The 20,442-nt window shown below is 42.9% G+C and overlaps 1 protein-coding gene across 2 annotated transcripts in view; it reads left to right on the top strand.

The window, feature by feature from the left end:
• Positions 1–20,442, top strand: part of LOC6600757 (dipeptidyl aminopeptidase-like protein 6) — an 85,742-nt gene that overhangs the window by 20,108 nt on the left and 45,192 nt on the right. The window contains exon 2 of one of the 2 annotated variants that reach the window (XM_026992857.1): positions 954–1,222. The exons of the other annotated variant lie outside the window; for it this stretch is intronic. Coding sequence (XP_026848658.1) covers positions 1,112–1,222 — 111 coding nt within the window. The 5' untranslated portion in view covers positions 954–1,111. The remainder of the gene's footprint in view (positions 1–953; positions 1,223–20,442) is intronic. 2 annotated transcript variants of the gene reach the window in all.

The raw sequence follows: 20,442 nt of genomic DNA, 5'->3' as shown, positions 1-20,442 counted from the left end.
CAGAGAGGATGCCCCCATATTTGACTTTATCCCTCTCGTCGAGACATGTTTAATTAGAATTGCGGCTTATTGAAATTGTTATTTGTCGCTGGCTGTAACACGCATCCTCCCATTGGAGGCCTCTTAGCGGCTTCACTACCACAAAGAGCCACCAACAAGCAGTGCGGTTGTATTGCTTACTCCGTAAGCAGTGGTAAGCTGTGGTAGGCAGCGGTAAGCAGTGGTAGGCAGCGGTAAGCAATGCCTGTGGATCGGTAGTTCAAATCGAGATTAACCGAACCATTGGAAGCCAAGCTGTTCAAATGATATACTATTGAATAGTTTTATGTTAGTGAAAATCTCCAGTAATGTAAGCAGCTCAGAGGAGAATAAAGAAGTGCCTTCAGCAAGCAGTGCGCACCAGTAAAATGGGATATTTCATAAAACGTTACAGTTTCGATTCTATTACTTACCTGAAGATAATCCGTGTCCACCCTCCACCCCCACACGAACCACTCTCTATGAAATTCCACTCGAAAACAATTCCCTTTTATCCCCTAACTCCACTTAGTGCACTCTACGCTTTGCTTCCTCCAGAAGTGGATCCTGCCCCCATTAGTTGACCTCCTCCGCGTCATAATCTCTCCCTCTCACTAATTGTTATTGGCAGCTCTTTCACCCTTAGCTTCGGAATGAAATGGCAAACTTCTGTGGCCCATTGGCACGCGCCAATGCCAATTAATGTCTGCGATATTCCACCAAGAGCTTTGATTCACTTGATTTTTTTTCTATCTGCTTGTACGGATTGTATGTGCGTATTTCCGTGTCGACTCTCTTCGTGTCCGCCTTTTCGATTGCTCTGCGATGGGATGCTGAGCTGTCACAAGCAATTAGTGAATCAATTAAAAGTTTCATCCATTCATTGGATTGGATTGGATTGGATCTAGGGGGAAACTAATTGAAATTTGCTGCAGTTTTTGCATCCATCAGCATCGATGACTGAGCACCAAAGTGAACAAATACAATAATAATCGTAATATAACAATATAAAAATAATCCTGCAACTAAAACAACAAGCGACAGCACATCCTTTTAATCGCAATCGTAATCGTAATCCATAAGCGCGTTCAACATGTCGGTCGATCTGAGTGGTCAACAGGAGCCGACGATATCCGTGATAACAACAGCTCCCGTCGCCCAAAATGGTGGCGAAATGGATGCCCTGCTGCTTGGCAGGATTGGGGTGAGTAGTGTAACAAAAACATTGAAGCGTTGCCCCCGCCCGCCACCTACACCCATCGTTCATTCAGAAACAGAGAAAAACCAAAATACAAAAACAATAACCATTTCCACTCTACCGCCCATCCACTCGCTCATCCATCCTCTCGCTCTCTCATTCACTCACTAAGTAGCAAAGTGCGTGACGAAAAATACTACACCAAATGCATTAAAACTTAGTTTGGAGCAACGAAATTTCAATACCCTTGCAGTTGAGGGATTATTAGCGGTAGTAACTATATTTCCTGTTTCCAGGAAATACATACATATGTTAGAAGAGTCTCTTAAGTTTAACACAGACTTTCGTATTCGATTTTCTGTGAGGTCTATCACCTTTTATGCACTTGGTAAACATATTGGCTTTTAGATCATATTTGAGTTAGTTTTTATAAATAAAGAAATAATTTATGATCGTAGCAATTAAATTACACAAAATCATTGGAGATGCACTTTTAGTTTTGCAAATATTCTCATTGCCTATTGGCTAGCAAGCAGTGCAAAGTGCAGTGGAATCTGTAATAGTTTTGTTGAAAATTAACGAAGAAACTGTATATTTCTTTCATTGAGATATCTTAAACATCAATAGCTTTATTATCAAAGAAATAATTGAAAGGACAGAGCGTTGTCTCTAGCTCTCTGAACCCCGTCAAAGAATCCTAGACTCAAAGTAATGCACACACACAATAGTACCCTCTGCAAGGGTATCACCGAAAAAACTTTCGCTTTCCATTGCCTTTTGCATTTTAGCTAGACAAATATTTGACTTGGCTTTCGTTCTATTCTATTTTTCAATTCAATATTTTCCCTTTTATATTTTTCTTCCGTTCCACACTTTAACTCGAGTATTTTTCCGACTAGCGTTTTCCAAACAGCTTTAGAGGGCGTGACCAAACAAACTTCTGCTCGACTCTTTTGCTCTTGTCTTACTTTTGTCATTAGCTCAAAAACGTAGTTGCAACCACCCCGATCATGGTCTAGCTCTCTCATGACCGAAAAGTGCCACACAGATATATACATACTAGTACTAGTACGAATAACTAACATTTAGCCAATTGGTTTAACTCCGAGTAACTCTTTAGGCTAAGCAAAAGCGTAAGTATTACACTCTTTCTCTCTATCTGTCAATCTATCTATCTATCTATCTGTCTATTGCTTTTATTTGAACACAAATATTTGTCAGGTATCTACATCTATCTTTATACATATCTATATCTATATCTATACGCATTTATTTGAATGAAAGCTGTGGCGTTTGGCGTGTGGCAGTTGTGTTTCGACCAGCTTCGCTTACGTTTCACTTTCCTCTTTCACTGAACTTTTGATTTGACTAAATGGTGAATGGAACTCACGAGTACGAGTCCGAGTCCGAGTCCGAGTAGTGTGCTTAAATGGTTCTAAACATCCACAACATTGTCGACGAAAACGAGACGACGACCACAAACGATGAAGAGGTAAACGCTCGCTTTTGTTAAACTAATTTTTTAATTCACTTTTAATTGGGACAATCCTTTCATTTGCATTTTCAAACAAGATAATTCGTTGAAGAGTATATTAAATTAAATTAAATCTCCCTCTTGTGGCATGAGAATTAGTTTTTTGAAATGTTTTATTTGTATGCATGCTAAGTATTAGGTAGAAGAAAGTCCCACTACAAGCAGATACATTTGTATCTTGGAACTCTTTGAAAGCAGATTGCACAAGGATAATCTCACCGCATTTTTAGATTTTATGCTTTAATTCATTGAAGCTGGGATTTAAAATGCAAATTCGAATGAATACCACTGAATTTTGTTGTACCGCTTATAGGCACGCTCTAAGAAAGGTTTTTTTATACAAGAATAAAGGTGCTTAATAAAGTGCTTTAATTAACAAAAAACAACTTAGTTTAATAAAATAAAAATCAATACAAATTGTAAAGGAAAAAAAGAACTAAAACTAAAAAATTAATAAAAAATATACAAAATAAATTAGAATTTTTAATAATATATAAAATGCATTCGAACATATTAAATAACAAAATATAAAATATAATATTAATATTAAAAAAAATATATACAACAAAATTAGTTGGAAAGTTATAAAAAATATATATCTAAATAATTTGATGCATGTGAGAATATAAAAAATAAAAGTGGAAAAAAGTTGGTTAAAGTTGAGCGGCTGCTAAAAAATTCTAGATAAATTTTCGAATATAGTATTTGATAAGCCAATTGGTTGATGAACTAACGCCTAATGTCCTTTGAACACTCTCTTAACTCTCTATCTGACTTTGAAATTCCTCAGTTTTGTCAGGACAATGGGGAAGAGAGTTTTCCCCTATTTCTGCTGGGTATCCAGTTGACTTTGCTACAACTTTGGGCTCAAATCTTACTTAAGAGGCAAGCTCTTGTTCCTACTGCCACTCGAAATACTTTCTCTTGCCACTGCCCCATTCCCAATGCACACAATTCCATTTTAGTTGCCAGAATGGACAGAATGGTGGCAGGGAAATGGAGAAGGCAAATAAATTGCAGCAGTAGTAAGTAGAAAGAGATTTTCAGTATAATGTTTCCTTTTTTTGTTTTAATTAATTCAATCAAATTAAAAATAAAGCTCTTTCTGTGCGGCTCCCTCTCTCTCGCAATTCTACTATTTCAATCTTTTTATGTGCATTTTCTAGGTTTCCTGTCCGACATTTTACTTAATTCTACTAACCAATAAAATCTGCACATAAATTTCAGTGGGGAGGATTAGAAGCATTTTCCCATTTCCTGCCCCTTTTAGTTTTCCCAGCGGTTTCCTAGTGGTTTTCCCCCATTACACTGTGGTAATATGATATTTTTTTTTTATTATATCTACGGTTTCCATCGTCATAGTAGGGTCTATGCCACAGGGTTTGATGTGTGCGCCAACATGCTCATTAAACGTCCAAATCCAACCATTCGCTTATGTGCCATAAAGTGTGATAGAGTGAGGGGAGAGTGGAAAGGATATAAGAATGCATCCTGCATTCTAGCACTTGACAGCTATCTTCCTTTGAATGAGTTGTCAGATACAATCGCAATACGGATAGAAAAATATATATGAATATATGGTGGCGGTTTAAATGTTGTGTGAGATGTAGAGAGGGGAAGAACGATCCAGGGAAAACCAAATATGAGTCTTCATGAAATAAACCACAAATGGGGAATAAAACGTCATGCGGTAGCGCCCCTCGGTCAGTCGGTATTCCTTTCTGATTGTGTATAAAAAGCTCCTACCTTTTCTGTGTTTTTTTGGTAGAAAGTGATCGAAATTAGATATCTTACTTGTTTTTATCGATATTTTTAAATTTTAGCCTAAAAACGTCTTTTAGAAAAGGTATTTTCATTAATTTCTAGTAGAAACTGTAAAATATATTTCAATACGTAGTACATTTATCGTTTATAGACGCTAATAAAAAATAGTGGCCTCAAATTAAAGAGCATTAATCGGAAAAACTATTCGATAATCCCCTAGTTTTATTGTTTTTCTTCGAGAGTCTGAGCTCTCACGTCACATCCACATGCAACGCTCTACCCTCCACTCTTAGATCTCTCCCTCCCCACACACAAAACTTTTCCTAAAGCGAGCAAATGGGAAAATATTAAATGAAAAAATATCCTTGGAAAAAACGATTTTCCTCATGTGTGTGTGTCGTTGAAGGAAATGGAAAATATGTAATCTTGAGCATCGACAGGCGCACACATTTTCCACTTTTGCAACCACACACAAACTTGATATAGAAATGTTTTACAAGAATTGGCAAACAATTTTAATCGAAGCGCAATGATTTCTGATTTTCTTCTTGCGGCAGATTGCAATTTTCCAAATTGATTTGTAATGCAGAGAAAAGCAACGAAGGTCAAAGATACACGTACAGATACGTAAGGGAGAAATGTTTGGGCCATCAGGCATTTTTGGCAGACAGACAGACAGATGATAAACAAGATGCCACCACCACCACCACACACAGTACAGTGCAACATTTGTTGATGATGGAGTAGGAGCCTCTTCTGGTTTCTGGTTGAGCGATGATGAATGCATCTGATGGGCGGTGAAATATTTGTTACAACAGACAGACAGACAGAGCCGCAGCAGGGGATGGTGTCAGCGTTAATCGAATCAAATGCAGTGCACGTTGTGTCTACAGGTAGAGCGGAAAAAGCCATTGTGTCATCCACAGACAATGCATCAAACTAACAGTGCGGCGCGGCACAGTGGGATAGATATATATAGTGGGATATGGTATAGAAAAACAGCTGTTTAAAGATAAAAAGCATCAGAATTTGTGTGGAAGTAAAAGGATGATGAAAAAGGTTGCAAAAGTTCTGATTGGTAGTCACTATGAAAATACTTTAGAAAGTTTTTTTTTTCAGTCCACAAGTTTTCTAAGTGGCTATCAAATATACATGCATATGTACGTATGAAGGCATATCTTACCTGTGGGAGAAACTGCTAGAAAATTGCAAATTCCACTGTTCCGCTCACGTATGATCCACTCAGGGTTGATCCACGTGTATTGTATTCCAGCTATGTTCCACTTCCACTTAGCTTCCATATTTATATCTGTATAAATATGTAAACACCACTTGGGTTCCACTTAGATACCTCCCAAGTTCCGCTTACAGAGGCACATGCATTCTACCTATCTTCCACAATCCACTCACTCTCCCAGTGGACTATTCCCTATAAATTCTACTGTTTCCACTTGTGTTGTGATCCACTGTTCCACTCATTCTCCCAAGTGGCCATAACATGCTGTGCCCTGCCGAGCCCTGCTCTGTAGGGAGGCACGTGTTCGTGGTCGTGGTCTCGGGGCATGGCGTAACCGTACCGGTTACCAGGAGTGAGGGGACCGACATGCTTGATTGAGTTTAGAATCAGATTTGTAGTGTGCTTCCCTTCCCCGTGCCGCTGGCCAGCCACTGCCTACCTATGGAACCCCTGGAACCTCCGTCCCCCCAGCACCAGGGCCTCCACAGTGGGGCTTCAAAGACCGGCGTTCGCATCGCAAATTGAAATAAAAACGAAACGTGACATTCGCTTTGGTTGGCAACGGGCTTTGCGAATTGTAGGGAAGGAGAACAATCAAATAAAGTTTGTTATCCTTCACCCTTTCGAAAGGGTAGGGTCGCCGAAGGGGGTGGTATAGAGGCGGCTTACAATAGGGGTCTTCTCGCCACGAAACGCATATTTTATTGTCAAAATCAATAGATGTCAGCATTTAACTGTTGCCAAAGTGGGGCACAGATGCACCCTACCTTGTGACATACATATCTTCCACGGTATCTCCCTATCATCTTCCAGTCTTTTTCCCCCTCTATTGCCCTATAATTCCCCCTATCATCTCTAAACTGCTTCGACCTTCTTTTATTCGATTTTCTTCTTTGTTTTCTTTGTGTATGTGAGACTTTTGATTCTCAGGTAAGTCCTAGATGTAGTAATTTCCCATCGTTTGTGGCTTTTTTTCTCCTAGAATACTAGCTTATTGCCCGTCGCTCTCTCTTTACATACATATCTATATGTCTTAGCCTCCTCTCGCATGCCACACACACACACACCAACACAAACAAAGAGACACACACACACACACTTGGACACAAGCCCCATTTCATAAATCATAAAAGAAAAGCAAAAGAAATCTCATCACAAATTTAATGTGCAATCATTTGATAAATATATAAAATTTTTTCTTTTTTCTCTCTTCTATTCCCTCCCCCCCGCACAAACACCCACACACCACACACACACACACTTACACCCGAACAAAATATATATGTATATGTCTGAATATATGTATGTGTATATGTGTCACAACCCCCCAAAAAAAACCAAATATTTTGAAAAAAAATAAAAATAAATACATAATTAAACAATGAATCCATAAATGAGCAGCATTCGGTAAGTATAATTCATTGAATCCATTGAAATTATTGAATAAATAAATTTTAAAAAAAGAAAGAGACTTCTGGGAGAGTTCTTTCCGGTAAGAAGAGCGCTCTACCCAAGGGAAGAGTGTGTATAGTGGACTATTGTATGCATATGGATCCTAAAATTATGCAACAAAAAGCATTAGCATTAATACTCTAAGAAAACCAGGTGTTCAACGAGCCCTAGCGAAAGATGCGATGCAACTTCTTTTGTTCATATTGTATATGTAAAAATGTTACGATCTGAAAGTTTTCTTTGGGAAAATAAAATCAAAGAAACACTTGGAAAAAAATTGAAAAAGTTTTCTTAAACTGTTAGTCAGGTTCTTTCATTATTTCACTGGGAATTAATTGAGTGATACACAGATGCAGTGCTCTGATGGAAACCAATTTGACAGCATAAATCCGAGGGAATTGAGGGTGGATACTCCGTTTAATTCCATTCATTGACCGATTGCTCTTTTCCTCCGTATTTCCACTTCCTCAATCTAGACAGATTGAATGAAATTATCTTTCTCCTGTCTTAAGATAAATCCTATATTCATTTTGTATTCTCTAATTGTTGGCAATTATCCAAAAAGTGAGAGGACTCAAAAGCATGAAAAATCTCTTCTCTTCCGTAACGAAATCAATTTGGGAAACGGGGAAAACAGAAGCGGAGAAACTTGATAATTTCCATCTGTGCGGGAAGTCCTTCGTGCTTTTCCTATCTCTCTTTCTCTTGTCTCAGTGTCCTGATTAATGCGCCAGTGGCAGCTTCATGAATTTATGAAGTTCAAATGGGGAAAGGGACTTCTCGCTGCCTGCCCCATGCCAAGGCACCCACTCCCTCGCTCTATCGTTGTTGTACTCGCTGACTGGCTAATGGACAGCCGTTGGCGCTGGACAGAAGGCCATCCAATGGAGTCGAGGGTTCGGATACCCTTGAAAATGTGTGGTCTATATGGAAAAGAATTGATATAGTCACCCAATTTGGGTGAAAGCCAGGTGTTTAAAGAGCCAAACGACAGATGATTGATCTAGGAGTTTCCCATTGGTTTGGAGGAATGGAGGTCCAGCAGCAGATAGAGGCACAGATGCCCAACTCTGGGACTCAGCAAAAGATGCTGCATACATCATACCCTTCCGTCTCTGTTCAGGGTATCTTCCATATGAAAATGAAAGCGAAAGCGACTTCTGTGGTTGCCTAGGACTTCCAGTCGACTGACTCTCCTCTCGAGCCTCCTATCTAACGATGCCATTATATTGTCATGAATATGATTATGTCTCCACTGCTCCACCTCGCTCTCCTTTTCACCCTCTTTCCGTCCATTCGTGGCTCCTCTGTTGGGCTGGGGGGAGGCAAAGGTATGTGCGGAGTAAGCGTCATATTTCATTGGCGAAAGCAAAAGTTTTCCCTTAAATAAATAGCACAAAATGCCCTTAAAAAAATATGCAAGAACTTCCCTGGCCTCTCTTTCGCACACTCTTTAGTCATCTCTCTGTATCGCTTTTTTCTTTGTTTTCTTTGCTCTAGAGCCGTCCCCCATCCCCATCCCCATCCCCGTTCTTTTCTCCTCGTTGGGCTGTGGAATTTATGTGCGGGGCGCGTGTGAAGAATTTGTAGCCTCGCGTTTAATTGCTCAACGGAGGAGGCCACTGCCACTGCCCCTTCTCTGAGTCGTCTCTCAGTGGCTTCACCTTCTCCCCGACTCACCCCCGCTCTTCTCCCCAATGCTCCTCTGTTCTCCCTTCCCTTCCAGAGGTCTTCTTGTGTGCAAAAGTGTTGTATGCCATAATTAAAGCCGACTTAGCCAGACAGCGCGCGAGAAGCATCTGTTTTCGGTCTGACAAAAGTTCAAGTTCAGAGCAGAAGCAGCAGCAGAAGCAGTAGCCACCCTCTTAGACCCAACCGCCCCAGCCCCCATCAACCCCTAGAGTACCTTTTTCTGACCTTGCGGGAGACACGAGTGCAGCAAAGTGCAGCATGAGGCATCAGGAGGTGGGGCATCTCTGGCGCTTTTTTCCACCTTTCGTTCATTCATAATTTAGTTGAGGGGGTGCAGAGGCAAACGGGGAGGCAAGAGGCGAGCCTGGCATTTGAAGCTGCGGTTTCCACATGCCACGCATCAAGTATACGCGCCATGTGGCGCTTAAGGAAAATTAAAGGAATGCTCGTAAAAGTAAGAGTCCACCAAAAACGAAGGCGACAAAGCAATAAAACAATCATCTGGCAGAACAAAAGGCCAAGGAACAAAGAGATTTTGCCTTTAATCAGCAGAAATAAATCACAGGACAATCCAAAGGACATAACCAGAGCAGGAAGGAGGGCCAGGAGAGCAAGTGTCCTCACAAGAGTGGAGCAGAGTGCGTGAGATGTGTGGCAGAAGTGAGAATTTGAGAAGAGTGGAGGCCCATAAACATTTTAACTACTATTCAGGATATAATTGTTGCCGAAAGGACATCAAATGCACGCACAGTACACACCCAGGAGCACCCATGCTCCTCAACTCAACTCAAATCTATATCGATTTTGTTTTTGTTTGAAAATTGAAGGCTTTGAAAACCACAAACCCAAATGGAGAGGCGCCTCATAGGTGGAGGAGGCCCCGAAAACAAAAACAGCATTTGACAGAACTTTCAGACAGAACGAAAAAGAGAGGAATGCGAATCAAACTGCAGACCAATATGACTGCCACTCAGGCAGAAGTTTCTCATCAGTTTTCCCTGCCCTCCAGCAATGATTTGACTTCGATTCGACCACAAAAGTAGAAAGGGAGGAGTGCCTTTCGACCGGAAAATGCCACACAGAAGTCGCAAAGTCTGCAATGGGACTGAGGGGATCAGGAAAATTGACTCGAAAATTACATCGTTTTGATGCAGACCCATGAAACAAGGCTGATCTTCCTTTTTTCACTTAATTTCTCTATACATGCCGCAGGCACAGCTACAGAGATGTGAAAATCACTCGAGCACGTGGATACACGACACTCATAAATATTTGGTCTACATCGATGCTCATGGAAGACTTTACTAGTCTGAAAGTATTGAAACACTTTTTAAAGGAAATAAAGAACGTTATTTTTATTGAAAGTCTCGTGCCTCGACATTAATGTAGCTGATACTCTGTTTCTGAATGACAATATTGTATCTCGAGTCGGAATCGTTTTCTTGGGGGATTTACATTTGCACGAACTATAGTGGAATTGATTTTAGCCCTGTTTTCCGTCTATATGGGGTGTAGTGTAGCAGGGTAGCAATATAAAATACAGAATATAGGCCAAGGTGGGCAAAGCAGTGTATCTTCCTTGGAGCTTCTGCGCCGAGGAGGAACCGGTGCTGGCCGGTGTGGATCATAGATAATTATCTTGATAGTGGCGCAGCTGCAGGCGGGGGTACAGTTCCGACTCCTCGTCTGCATCAGGGTCCGTGTCAGTGCCATAGTCGAGCTCTGGTTCAGATGATTCGTCGTCCTCCTCATACAAGTGTGCATTGAGGAGGTATATCTGTTGTAGGAGATCCATATCGGGGATCTTTTTTGGGACTTCATTTGGTTCCGTTTGCCACTCGTCTTCTTGCGGATCATTTTGCCATTCGTCTTCATTACTATCCTGTCCACACTCGTCTGTTGGGTTCCCCTTTTTATCAGGTTCCTGATCCGGACACTCATCGCTCTGCACATTTTCGGGACATGATTCTTCGTCGTTCTGCTCCGCCAGTTGCTCGTGCAACTGCGATGCCAAGTCATTGAGATCGTCCTCCATGGCCTTGAAGCTTCGGTGTATGCCCCTTATCAGGCAGGATACCCTTTCCATAAAAGTCCCATCTTTCTGATGCTCCTCCCTCTCTTTGTCGCTATTGATACCGCACTCATCATCCTTATAACCGGCATTATCGTCTGCTGCCGCATCTTCATACTCCTCATCGTCCTCGTCCTTGACAAGGATTTTCTCTTTATCCTCGCAGGATCCTGTAGTATCTGCACAGAGCTGAAACTTCATTAGGTCGTCACTAGTCTCCTTTAGGGATTTCTGATCCTCTCCAAAACGGGGTCGCTGCTTCAGCTCTCCATAAAGATCGAACAAGGATTTGGTCATTGAATTACTTGACTCTGGCTTCCATCCGGTCTCAGGGACCACAGAAAGGGGCAGCAGATAGCACAGGAACACGAGCAGCAGCATTGCAAAGTTCATTTTCGGATACACAAAAGATTCAGACTCAGACGAGATACTGATTCTGATTCTGATTCGGATTCAAAGTTGAAAAGCATAGCAAAGCAGCTTGAAAGATATCTCGCTCTCTTTCGAAACGCCGTCGCCAGAGTGTGGGAGGACGTCGGATGTCCATTCCTCCTACTGCTGCTTGCTCCTGCGGTCTGTCACCGGCTTGCATTTCCCCAGCGGTTGCTGCTGCCTGCTGCTGACGTCAAGGATACGACACTGAAATGTTCACTTATTGCGGTTTTTCTGCCACGTATTTATGGCGTATAAGAGGGGTATGCTGGACAATGGGAACGGTCTGTTTTTGCTTCAGGATTGTGCGAATTTTGAGCGACATTTAATCCAGCATCAAGTGCTCTAGATCGACTAATCAATGGCAGCATAAAAATCACAAATTCCAACATGAAGTAGTAGGCGAAAGCAAGTCGAAGCTCGATGCGCGCGGTTTTGTGGAAAGCCGACCGAGGGGCACTGCTGCTTGACGCGTGATACAGCAGCTTATTCCTTAATTTTTTAGAGGTAGATATAGAGGGTATTTCTAAGTCCAAATCCACTCTCTATATCTTTCCCTTACTTCAGCTTGTGCCACCTTTTTTTTTGCTGTTGCTGGTTGTTTACAACCTGCGCAACGATTGCCCCAAAGGTGCGGCAGGAGGGATGGAAGGATATGCTGCTGCAGGATGGGATGTGGCATCGGAATGGGGGATTGAAAAAACGTGGCAGGGGGGATGCTTCCATGCTTCTGTTGGCAGGGAGGGTGGCACCTAACGAATTCATCAGCTCCGCAGCAGCACAAAAGATGAAGAAAAATGGCGCAAACTAAGGCCAAAAGATGCCCACAAGCCAAACACCTACGCAAGCGGAAGGCTCTCCTCTTCTTCCTGCATTCTCCTTTCTCCATCTGCATTCTCCATCTGCATTCTCCATCTGCGGAAGGAAGCCTGCGAAAGGATGTTGCCAAGGGGATGGAAATAGAAATGCGGCATACAAGTGCCCGCCCGCCCGATGATGATGATGATGGAAGGTGGAACTGCGACTACGACTGAAGCTCTTGGCAAATGCATTTAATGTGTCGCATGTCTGATTTCCATGCAATAAGATGTCCCGTCACCTTCCCTTCTGTCTCCACAGCACTAGAACATGTGTCTGTTCCCCATGGATGAATGTTGATCTAATTCCGCCCACACAATTGCCAGCCAGTGTTCTCTCTGCTCTCTCTTTCCTCTCCGCTTCGATGTGCAATTAACGCGGCTGCATTTTCCTGACGTTGCCATGGGGGAAAAACACTTTCCCAGAAGAAGGTGTTTGGGTCCATGCCGCCCAGGAAAATGTCGGCTTAGTGACATGGAAACATGTACAACTCAATTCCCCCAGTCAACAACGGATGGGGAAAAAAGATAGTTAAGCCTTTGGAAATGTCTCGATGCACACGCATTTCAGTGTCCTTAAAGAAGGTGTCTGAGAGGATGTGCTTTCGATCTGATAGATGATTCGCATAATTCTTCGCGACTGAAGCGCAACTTGGGCATATTTTCAGACAAATCCAATCCATTTGATATGTACATATACTCGCATGTACTTGCATATTTACATAAATCTGCAGGGGCCGTGCTTGAATGTATTAAAACAAAAAAGAAAAAGGAATGAAATTGAATTAGAGTGGGGCCAGGAATGGGAGACCGACTGAGTTTTTGGGATCTCCCATACGATGAGAATTATGAGAATTGAATTCAGATCCCATTCGAAAAGGGGGCATTCCGAGCATAAAACTGCCTTCTTGGGGTTTCAAAAGACCATCGGTCCTTTGCAAAGCTTTGTTTTGTAAGTTTTCAAGTTTACAAAAGCTTTTTGATTAGCTTTTCACATACTGCAATGATTCGAAAGCTCCACGTTAAAGTTTAAAAGCTTTACGGTAATATCGAAAAGCTTCAAAGAAGCATTCACACGCACCGAAGTTGTTGAAAAGCTTCTTCGAGCTTAGTATCCAAACCATACCGTTATTAAAGCTTTCTAAAGCTTTAGGCCTAACAAAAGTTCACCTCCTTCTGCCCTGCGACCATAAATCGTTTCGATTCAAGCGGGCCAGGACCCCAACAACAGCCCCGCTTTCCACTGCAATTCGAGCATGGGACATGATAGGACATGAAAGTTATGGCCCTTAGAGGCTGTGGGCCTGTTGCTGAGTTTTCACTTTTCACAGCTTTGAGTTTTTCTTTTTCTAAAAAACAACTCAAACTTTTTCGCAACTTTTCCGAACATCATTTGGGTGAATCTTTCAATTGACTTTGGAAAATCTTGCAACCAACGGTGGATGGGCAGTGAAAACAGCTTATTAGGCATTAAATCAAAGGGAAAACTACAAACAGAGCACGAAAGGGGGTGCAGGGGGGTAAAGCGGAAACGAACATTGAGAGCAAAAGCAAAGGCAAAAATAATTTTGTATGCAGCGGCCTTTTGGCAATGACTTTTCGCATTCATCTCATGCCGGGGGCTGGCGGCGGCGGCTCGCCATTCATTTTGCCCAGAATGTTTTTCATGTGAAAATATGGGGGGTTGGTGGCAAAAGTGGGGTCTAAAGGGGGTGGCACTTACAATGAAATATGCTAAATGGTCGCGAATTCAAAGGCAAACAGAAGGTTGATTTTGTGGCAGAAAGGAAAAGGAAGGAGAAGCAGCCCTGATCAACTGCTTTGGTTAACCCTTAGCCCCTTCACCCATCTTATCCCCCAGGGCCGCCCTGCATCCCCTCGTACTCCTTGACGATTGTACGGCCAGGTGCCTTGGCTTTGGACTTGGACATTATTCATTTCTGACACTACCACCCTGGCCCCCCCCGGCAGAAACCCCAAAAACCAGCCCTATGGCACACAAATGATGGCACGTCCTAGACGTACCCATCATTGGGGCATGGCCAGGGAAAAGCAAAGGATTCGACTTGCTTATACCCATTGGGGATGGCATTTTGGTAGTTCCTTGAATCTGCCATAAAGTGCATAAATTAGTCATTAAATAAAATTAAATCCAATGAAAAATGCTAGCATATTTGCCGACATATGTATACCCTGTAGATCGTTCAGATTTCGCTCAGATTTATTTTCGATGGTGTCGCTTGTGTCTCTGGCCTCGCTCTCTCTCCTCTGGAAAGACTTGAGGAAATCAGCAAAGGAAAAGGAAAAGGGAAAACTGAGAAAACTAAGAAAACTGAAAACGACGCTCATTAGGCACGTTCCACACACTCGAGTTCATCACGAGGGTTTTCCCCGACTTTTGTTTTGCTCGCCGCTTTCCGCATGCTGCCTGCCACGTGATGGACAGAGTGTGGAGAGCTTGCGTGCCACAGGCAGATGGAGGACACCGAAAAAGCTCTGCCATGCGGATGTTTTGAAAGCTCCCCAAGCGGCTGCCGTTCGCTGTGATACTCCGCCTCTCGTGGCTGTGTGGCAGGCAGCTGGCGGCGTGTCGTTGTCGTTGTCGTTGTCGTCTGGGGCACGTTCAGTTTCGCTCCCAACGCCAGCTGCTGCAGTCGCAACCGAGACGCACCGCACGGAACAGACGCGAGCGAGCGCGTTGTGTCGTTGTCCCTCGTTGGTCCTTTGTCGTCGTCCTTTGCTCTCTCGTTCTTTTTGCCGTCGCGCGGCCGCGCGTCTGTCGGCGATCGTTACCCGTTTTTCAAATTCCCCCAAATTCCACATTTTCGCGCCACAAAAGTTGCCGCAAAATATATACAAATTAAACACGAACATCCTGCCACACCCCTTCTGTCGACGCTCACTATCCCAATCTCGTCTACGGATGGTCCTTGTTTTTATTGTTTGTTCTGGTGATATTTCAGTGTTTTCTGTGCGAAATTAGTGTGGAAAACGCTTAATTGACGGCAAATACGGGAGGCAGAGGAGTCACAAAGTAATCCAATAAAAAAGTGCCTATAAAAAGTGGGTGGAAAAATCATATCTGTGGGCGGGAAACAAATTGAAATTCAAGAGAATATTTTCAGAATATTCAGACCCGAGGATTCATGTTTCAATAAAAGTTCGTTGAAAGGAGGAGCAGGCTGATTTAGAAACGATTCCCTCTCTCTCTCTCTCTCCCTCTCTCTTTCTCTTGTGGCATGCAAAACTGTGGAAGAGAGAGGGAGACAGAGAGTGCAGGTTCTATCCTGATTTGTGCCACTGTTAATTTGCTGCCGCGATAAAAAGTTGGAAATCCAAACCCTAGGATACGTCCAGATGTTGTTGCTTTTGCTGGCTGTCTGGTGAAATCTCGGCGTGGCATTACCTTGATCTGGGATTAGGTCCAGGCCTTAGCCTGTTGCCCCACGGCGCTCCCCTTGGGGCCGATGGAAGATTGGCTGATACCCAAATTGTTAAAGGAATTCCGGAGGAATCTTTGATTTCTGCCCTGCCCCCCCCCCCCCACCCCCCAACCCCCCGCTCCAGCCCGCGAGGCACTGCACACACTTTATTCCACTGGCAGATTCTTTCTTTTGATTTCCTTTTTACCGAGTGGCTGAATGGATGAATGGCTGAATGGTAAATGCTGATTTCTTACCTTATTTGTTCTGGAATTGGTTTTGGTTTTCTGGCGTTCCCTTGGAAATCCGTTCTGGGGGGTGGCTTTGTCTTTGCCATTGCCTTCGGCTAATATTTGCATGGCAAATAGAAGCCCCAAACAGAGACACTGTGGATTTGTTGCAATGGAGTCCTCTGGTGGGTGTCCATTGGGGGTCCATTGGTCCTCTGGTGGTGGTAATTAGCTAAAAGTCAGAGGCGTTAATTAAATCACGTAGCAAATGCATAAAAACCAAGCGATTCGCATTTTTCTATCTCTATCTCCATCTCCATCTCTGGGCTTCGTATCTTTCTATCTCTATCCATTCCTGATTCCATTTTGAGCCCAAGGCAAATTAATAGCCCAAAAGAAACACAACGAGCAACAATTAGGAGCCGGAAGGCCCACACAGTTGCAGAGCCTTTCATCTCTGGCCCCGTCCCCAGAAGAGTCACCATCAAAGGCTTAAGGGGTCCGAAAAAATTGCCTTCATCATCTTTCACTTTCATTTTCACCTCTTGTGGCCTTCTGTTGTTGCTCTGACATTCTGTATTTTTTGCTGCCATCTTTAAAAGTATTTTTCTGTGGGAAAACACACACTCGATGGAAGAGAAGTTTATTACAATTTTCCTGTCTTCAAAGTGGATTCAAAGCGAATGCATGCCATACGGCCTGATCCTGTTCCCTGTCGTGTATCCCGACAGGCACAATACTCCTTCCTGGTTATTGAATTATCCTTTGTTCGTTTCTGGCGAGAAAAACTTTCGCCTCTGGGGCTCTGGGGGAAAGTTTTTGTCGCCTAACTTACCTTTAACTTTCTTTACTTTCTTTAATAATCACAATGACACTTTGGCGTCGAGTGTCGCGGAGGAGGGCTCTCAGAATTTTTATGTGCAAGAAAGTTTTTGTGTGGAAATCTTTTGCTTAAGTAGAGCCACTCTTTGACACTGTTCCTGGGGCATACTTTAGCCGTTCCACATGTGGACTAGGCCTCTCTAAAATATGCAACTGAATGGCCTTCTGATAGGATAGCCCTCGTTGATACCCTGGTTTTGAGGACTTTTATTCGCTGAACAATATGGGAGACTTATTTCAGCCGTGTTATGCTCATAGCAAGCATTCACTTAAGCACTCATTTCGATTCATAATCTTTTCTTAATTATCCCACAATCGACTTAAGATTGTTTTGGGAATGCTTTGCATTTGAATGTTTCCATTACCATTTGATGTCCTCAAGATTTGTTTCAGGATCGTTTTATACCCTTAACGAGCATATTGAGCACTTTCAACATCCATTTCAAAAACATTGTGATTCTAGCGTGGAAAGAATAAATAATAATTCAATTTGAAAGCGATCCCACGTTTTTTCCTCTACTTGGTGTCATGCGGCAGCGCCCCTCGGTCGAAAGACTGACCCTTAATGAATCGTTTCGGAAAAGAACCTTTGTATCATTTTCAATTGTTTTCCAAAATGTATCCCTTCGGGCATCTCTCTGCCCCGCCCCCGTACCGCCCCAATCTGTATCCTGTAGCCAACTCTGGCAGCATCCCTCCGAAACACACACACACACACAACACACGCAGACCAGACCACAAAAGCCGATGACAAGTCATGCGATATGTTGGCTTCCAAGGACTTCAAGTGCCCGTATATAGTTACATTAACCGCACACGATTGTCCTCGAATCCTGTCCCGTCCTGCCCCTCTTGTTGTTGTTGCTGTTTGTTGCTGTTTGCGTGGCTTATTTAAGTTTCAACTTCAGCTTCTGTTGCTGCCGCCATTGTCTCCTCCTCCACGACGATAGACATTGTATTAAAAGCGGGAAGACGTGCTCAAGTATCTCTCATTCGCAGTCGGGGACCGAGAAGACCGACTCACGCTCTTGGTTAGTTTTTCGGTATCATTAGCATCGGGAGGAAAGCAGGCAAATCGGGCAAGGGCCTCACTTACAACTTAACAGAAATTGCAACTGAAAAGGAGGCCCGAATTTCGGGGCGTGCCCGAGTGCTGCACACGGCAAAGCAACAACCCACATAAATATACTTATGTATATATACTCGTAGATCAATAGCGATTCTTAAATAATGCCATAAATCTTTCAACGAATGCTTTAACGAAACCACCGTGTCCCGAAGTGCGAAACGAACTCAAATTACACATAAATTTCAATTGAAAGACCAAACGGAGACCGAAGGAGTCGTCCTGGGTATAAGGATTTATTGCCAAAGCCCAAGTGCAAATCCCACGGCAATAATAATTAAGGCAGCAGCAGCAGCAGACAATTGATATAAAAATACAAATCACACATACAGATACACCTTTTTAAGATACAGATACACATACAGAGAGAGAAATCCATCCGAGAGCGCAGCCATGAATGCCGCACAGAGCGGCGGCCACACGGGCGGCGGTGGCGGCTCCATGGGCAAGAAGGGATCACAAATGGAGGTAATTTTATTACATTTTCTATCCTACTTCTCTCCCTTTAAGTGAACATCCACGAAGCTGTGTTTTCACTCTGGAATTTCCCTTTTTTCTTATTTTTTTTTATTTATTCCGTGCTTAGGTCGGTTTCCTCTGTACTTTTGGGTCTCCAATGCTGAGGACTGACCTCTGTGTGTGCGGTGTGTCGCCATTTGTAATGAGCGTAAATTTAATTTTCTACTTCGGATGAAGATGATTGGAAGAAGAGCAAAGACACAACACGAAACAAAATGAAAACACAAATTAAAATAAACCAATTCGATTAGCGAGAGGGAGCGCGTGGGAGAGGGAGGGAAACGGGACCCAACTCGGGCCGACCCTCAATTAGGTTTAAAGGCAATCAACGTGAATGGCCATCCCACAGTCCTTTAGGAAAATCATAAATTCACTACAATTATTCCATAGGCATTCGGGAGGGAGATTGAATTTGAAAAGATTTCCCAACCAGAAATGTTCCCCCCATTGGGAATCAATTATTTAATGGAAAGAAGGGGCACTTCAAGAATAAGTACGAGTATCTCTTCAAATTATTGTAATAGAATATTGATTCTCCCTCTCCTCTCTAATATTGAAATATTTCTAAAAAGGTTTCATATAAATGTATTATTAAACTAATTGTTCATGATTCTAAGCCAGTATTGAGCTCTAGTCTATAAGTATAGCCGTTTTATAACCCAGTAATAAGCAGCGCCTAAGTACCCGCTTTTGTTATAATTTATATCCCTTACTTTGCTTCAAGTTCTGTCCAGCATTGCAGAGAACTTCTTCTTAACATTTTAAAGTGTCGCAAGGCCATTTTCCAACCGTTAACCAGTCACCAAATGATAAATGCCCAAGCACCAAAATCTTTGCCTACAAAACTCTCTATTCCATTTTCCATTAGTTTATAGATAGATCATATTTCATAGATCATTCAAGCCATCCGTCCGACCGTTCAATGGGTAATTTCAATCAGAGCTTAATCATTTGATCGCCCGAATTCGCTGTTTACAATCCACTTAATTAATCAATTAGGTTTTTATTTGGGCAATTAAATTTTTGTTTATGTTTTTCTTGCTTTTCAACTAAAATCAGAGCCGGCCTCGGGGCCTCCCTAATGAGAATTGACGGCAAAAAAACACAATGTCTAGCCTTAATTCAATTTTCGTCACAAAAAAGTTTTCCCAAAAGGGAAACTACCCCGCAAGGCAATAAAACCAAAAAAAAAAAACTGAACTAAAAGTAAATATAAATAATGAGAGCCCCCAACCAAAAAAAAACACAGAAATTAAATTAAAAAAATTTCATTTTCAAAGTGGCAATCAGAATCACAATGTCCTTGTTGCTGCTGCTGCTGCTGCGGCCAGGCTCCTGCTGCTCTTGCTCCTCCTGTAAACAGACAATTAAAAAAACTTGAGGCAATGTAGCGCCCAGGGAGGGGTCAGAGGGGGAGGGGTTACCGCAAGATTGGGGCAGGAGACGACGTATAATGAGGCAGGTTATCTCCTGCTCATTCCGGCGCTCCTTTCGCTCAACCTGCCTCTTCTTCTGCTCCTTCTGCTCGTCCCACCTTACCTGTCATTCAAACGGTCTCGGCTATAAATGTTTTAAATGGCCATAAACCAGCAGCAGCACCAACAGAAATGCCGAAAGAACAGCAAGGAACGAGGGTGGGGCTGGCATTTGTGAATTGGATTCCACTCCCCTCCTAATTAAGCTGAAAATTTCGTGCTTTTCGAGTGCAATTCTTTCAGCCTGATACGCCACCAATTGATGATTGAGTTCTCTCATTATTTTTCGTAGAGGTATAATGGGGGGTTGCGGTTCTGCGGTCAAAGCCAGAGCACGTTCGCGGCCCCTCAATATACCCCCCTATATCCCCCTTGGGGTGGTCGATCTCTCAAGGCACCAGAGCCAGTGCCAGCTACAGCTCTGGTTCCAATTCCAGTTCCACTGAGTGGTGCGTCAGTCATGGCTCTGGCTCTGACTCTGACTCTGGTTGTGGCCGACTTCATCATCCATTAATGTCACTCAATCTGTGCGC

The sequence above is a fragment of the Drosophila persimilis genome, unplaced genomic scaffold (genome assembly GCF_003286085.1).
Source record: "Drosophila persimilis strain 14011-0111.01,24,50 unplaced genomic scaffold, DperRS2 tig00000793-arrow-arrow-pilon, whole genome shotgun sequence".
In the NCBI taxonomy this organism is placed as follows: Eukaryota; Metazoa; Arthropoda; class Insecta; order Diptera; family Drosophilidae; genus Drosophila; species Drosophila persimilis.
Note: the sequence above shows the minus strand (reverse complement) of the source record. Positions and strands in the feature narration are given on the sequence as shown.